The sequence below is a fragment of the Natator depressus genome, chromosome 1 (genome assembly GCF_965152275.1).
Source record: "Natator depressus isolate rNatDep1 chromosome 1, rNatDep2.hap1, whole genome shotgun sequence".
NCBI lineage: Eukaryota > Metazoa > Chordata > Testudines > Cheloniidae > Natator > Natator depressus.
In genome coordinates, this window is record NC_134234.1 from 5,129,310 (window position 1) to 5,133,359 (window position 4,050).

General features: G+C 49.3%; 1 protein-coding gene across 1 annotated transcript; it reads left to right on the top strand.

The window, feature by feature from the left end:
• Positions 1–293: 293 nt before the first annotated feature.
• Positions 294–1,229, top strand: LOC141977668 (olfactory receptor 51G2-like). Its single transcript, XM_074939266.1, has one exon. The coding sequence runs from the start codon at positions 294–296 to the stop codon at positions 1,227–1,229; it is 936 nt and encodes a 311-aa protein (XP_074795367.1).
• Positions 1,230–4,050: the final 2,821 nt, after the last annotated feature.

The window sequence follows — 4,050 nt, forward strand, 5'->3', positions numbered from 1 at the left end:
CAGGTTATCTCTTAGCTGCCTATTGTAGGGCTTCTTCCATTTTTCTCTGAAGCATTTGGACCTGGCCACTGGATACTGGGCTAGATGGACTACAGGTCTGATCCAGTCTGGCAGTGCCTATCCTCCTATCAGTGGTGTAAGTTCAAGACTATGCTTTTGCTCATCTTCCTTGACCTCCTAGGAGTCTGAGAGCAGAATGATATCTTGTTAAATATCATCTAGTCATCTAATCTCCTATTCTTTTTTCTTTCAGGAAGAAAAGCTCAAAAATCCTCAGATCTGCCCAGTACATTATGTCAGCTGTGAATGACACCAAATTCAACTATGAAGTGTTCCTTCTCACTGGGATACCTGGGCAGGGAGATGTCCATCTCTGGATCTCTATCACCTTCTGCTTAACATATGCTATTTCGATAGTAGGAAATTCACTCATTCTGTTCATCATAAAAACAGATCTAAGCCTTCATGAGCCAATGTACATGTTCCTTTCCATGTTGGCTGTCACAGACCTAGGCTTATTGATAGCCAGCATACCCACTATACTGCGTGTATTTTTGTTTAACTCAAGGGAGATCAGCCTTAATGCCTGTCTTGCCCAGCTGTTCTTCATCCACTCGTTTACATTCATTGAATCCTCCGTGCTCTTGTTGATGGCCTTTGACCGTTTCGTCGCAATCAGTAACCCGCTGAGATATGCCTCCATCTTAACCCTCCCGAGAATAGCCAAGATGGGACTGGTGTGTGTTCTAAGAGGGGTGGCTGTGATGCTCCCACTCCCCATTCTCCTGAAATGGTTCCGATATTGTCGAGTGAATGTCCTCTCCCATTCTTACTGTATGCACCAGGAGGTAATGAAGATGGCTTGTTCAGATATTAGAGTCAACAATATCTATGGCTTGATTATTACAGTCTTAACGGTGGGGTTGGACTCGCTGTTCATCTTTCTCTCTTATGTGATGATCCTCAAAACAGTGCTGAGCATCGCGTCCCACAAGGAGTTTCTCAGGGCCCTGAACACCTGCGTCTCCCACTTCTGCGCCGTCCTGCTCTTCTACACACCAGAGTTCAGCCTGACTTTGATACACAGATTTGGGAAGGGCTCTTCTCCCTTGTTTCAGATTGTCCTGGGCTACATCAACCTCCTGGTTCCTCCTCTGATTAACCCAATTGTGTACAGCGTGAAAAGCAAACACCTTTGTTCAAGGATAATCAGGGTGTTTGTGAAGTGAAGGGTCAGTCTATGACCCGTCCCCAGTGTTGGTGGCATAGGATACTAGAAACACAGGACACGGCGACATATTCCATCCTGGACCCTTATATCTGTGATGACATGAGCTACTAATCTCCACTCTGTACAGACAGGTTCAGATGGGGTCTAAGGCCTGAAACAATGGTATAGCGGTTGTCTCCACCCACTGGTGAGGGAGGACAGGGAACTGGGGGAAGGAGACAGCATTTACAGAGTTACTGTGTTGGTGAAGAGCCAGGGGACCGATGGCATATTGGCCCATAAAGAGCCATATTGGTAGCTGATCCAACCTCAGAAATCCTGTCAATACTCTCAATAAAGAGAAGGGATGTGGATTTTGTTTCCCATTACACCTGGCCTGTCACTGTCCCTTCTCTGGTTAAACATCCTTGGGCCATGAAAAAAGCTGCAGGGCTGTTCTGCAGTCGCAGTCCTGGCCCTTCCTGAGCACTGTGGGTGCTCTGTGTTCCATGGGGGCTGCACCAGCTGTGGACGGGGCTATTCCAGGGGCACGAACACCCACCCTTCCCCCACGCCCTCAGCCAGGTGCTTGTGACTGAGTCATAGTAGAGACATCATTAACGCAGGAGCCGCAAGAGAAGCCATTCAGGCAGCCCCCACTCCCATCACCACCGTTGGTGGCTCTGCACGCCGCACACCTGCTGAGCCCACTCCACATGGAAACAGGGCAGAGTTGGCTGTGTGAGTGAGGGTCTGACACACAGGAGTCCTGGAAAGACACTCAAGCCCATATTCCCCTCCCTTCTGTTTCTCCTGCCCCAGCAAACCAAAGAGGTAGAAAAGGGCCTCAGCTCCCCAAAAGAGTCACAGTGATCTCCTGTCCCAGTCCAGCCCATTCAGTGTCGGGTGAGCACCTTTTCAAAAGGAAAAAGCAAGACACATGCAGGAGCCCTGCCCCCTCCATGGCTTCACCCCTGGCCCACTTCCTCCCCCTGAACTCCCCCCTCCTGCTCCTTCTCTTCCCCAAGCCCAGCCCACTGACCAGGCAGGATGTCAGAGCGAGGCCAGGGTAAAAGAAGCCCGGGAGCAAGTGCGACTCTGGGGAACCCCAGACCCTCCACCTGCCCTGTTCAGGGGATGTGGCCTTGGGGGAAAGAGGAGCAGGGTGGGGCCTCATAGCGATTGGGGGCTAAGGACATCAGCCCCCCAACAGTGAAAAGGGTTGCTCTGCCCATGAGCAGGTGTGGATCGGCAACGGAGGGAATTCGGGACAAATGCTGTACCAGTGTCTTTCAGCCCACACTGAGACTTGAATTCTGCATTTTAGGACTATGCCTCCCAGTTCAGTGGCCATAAGAGGTGATGTGTTCGGGAGTGTCCCCTTTCTGTTGCTGGAGAGATTGGGGGGGTCAGTGAACCCCTAGAATCATAGAATATCAGAGTCGGAAGGGACCTCAGGAGGTCATCTAGTCCAGCCCCCTGTTCAAAGGAGGACCAATCCCCAACTAAATCATCCCAGCCAGGGCTTTATCAAGCCTGACCTTAAAAACCAATAAGGAAGGAGATTCCACCACCTCCCTAGGGAGCCCATTCCAGTGTTTCACTGCCCTCCTAGTGAAAACGTTTTTCCTAATATCCAGGGTGTGGCCCTTTAAGATTCCTGTGACTTTCAGAGCTGAGAGAAGCTTTGTAGAGCCATCTGGTGGGAGACAGGAAGATGGTCCCCGGGAATAGTTAGTGCTTTGGGAAATCCCAGGCCATTGTTTTTTAAGGGCCTGGGACAAGGGCCTTGCAGGGCAGGGCATGGCTCCCTTCACTCCATGCGAAACAGGGACCCCAGTAAGCAGGACTGTTAGGGGGCTTATTCCTTCACCCACTTACTTCCCTGGTCCTTGTCTCATGAACAGAGAGCAACAATACCCGAAGTCCAAAGGTGCATGTTAGGGGGCTTATTCCTTCACCCACTTACTTCCCTGGTCCTTCTCGCATGAACAGAGAGCAACAATACCCTAAGTCCAAAGGTGCAAACAATTCGATGTTTATTGGGGTGAACTTCCAGCAAGCATGATTCCAGTTTCCTTCCTTAGTATCCTCCTTCCCAGCTCTGACACCACAGAGCCTTACACCTTTGTCCCTGTTCCCATTTCCCTCTTTAGCCAAACATGGTTCCAATTTCCTTACTCCCATTCCCTGTTCCCATTTCCCCCTTTAGCAAAACATGGTTCCAATTTCCTTACCCCCATTCCCTGTTCCCATTTTCCCACACACACACCCACCCCCTCCCACCCACGACCACTCACTTCCTCATTGATTACAGATTATATAGTAAAACTTGAGTTCTGCTTAGCTATACCTTAACCAATCATTTTCCTGAAATTTAACTAACCAATCCTAACAGATTGTAACATGATTATGTAACCAATTATATCCCACCACCTTAATTAGTTTACACCCAGCAAAATTAATTATACAGCAGACAGGAACAATCACAGAACCAGACAGAGATTATACAGACAAACAATAGCAAAGTGGGAACTATAATGACAAAACAATACAGAAGTGAGGATTTCACATCCCAGTATTGATAAGTGAGTTCTTGCCAGACAGGATGCTGTTTCCTTTTACATTTTCTAGGCACTTCCCTTTCTCTGGAGGCGATAGGCACTATCAGGACAGGATTGTATTCCCAACAGCCCAATAGCACCTTCTTTCAGAGTGACTAGTTTGGAATGTGAGGAGGTGACCGGTCGCTTCCCAGCTTATGGCTGCCTCTGCTGCTTAGCCAGAGGCCTTAGCCTAAGCACAGGGCCTCAGACTGTCACAGTGAGAGAAGGCCCTTA

Coding starts and splice junctions, on each gene's coding strand:
- LOC141977668 (XM_074939266.1), top strand. CDS start 294: ATGTCAGCTGTGAATGACACCAAATTCAACTATGAAGTGTTCCTTCTC.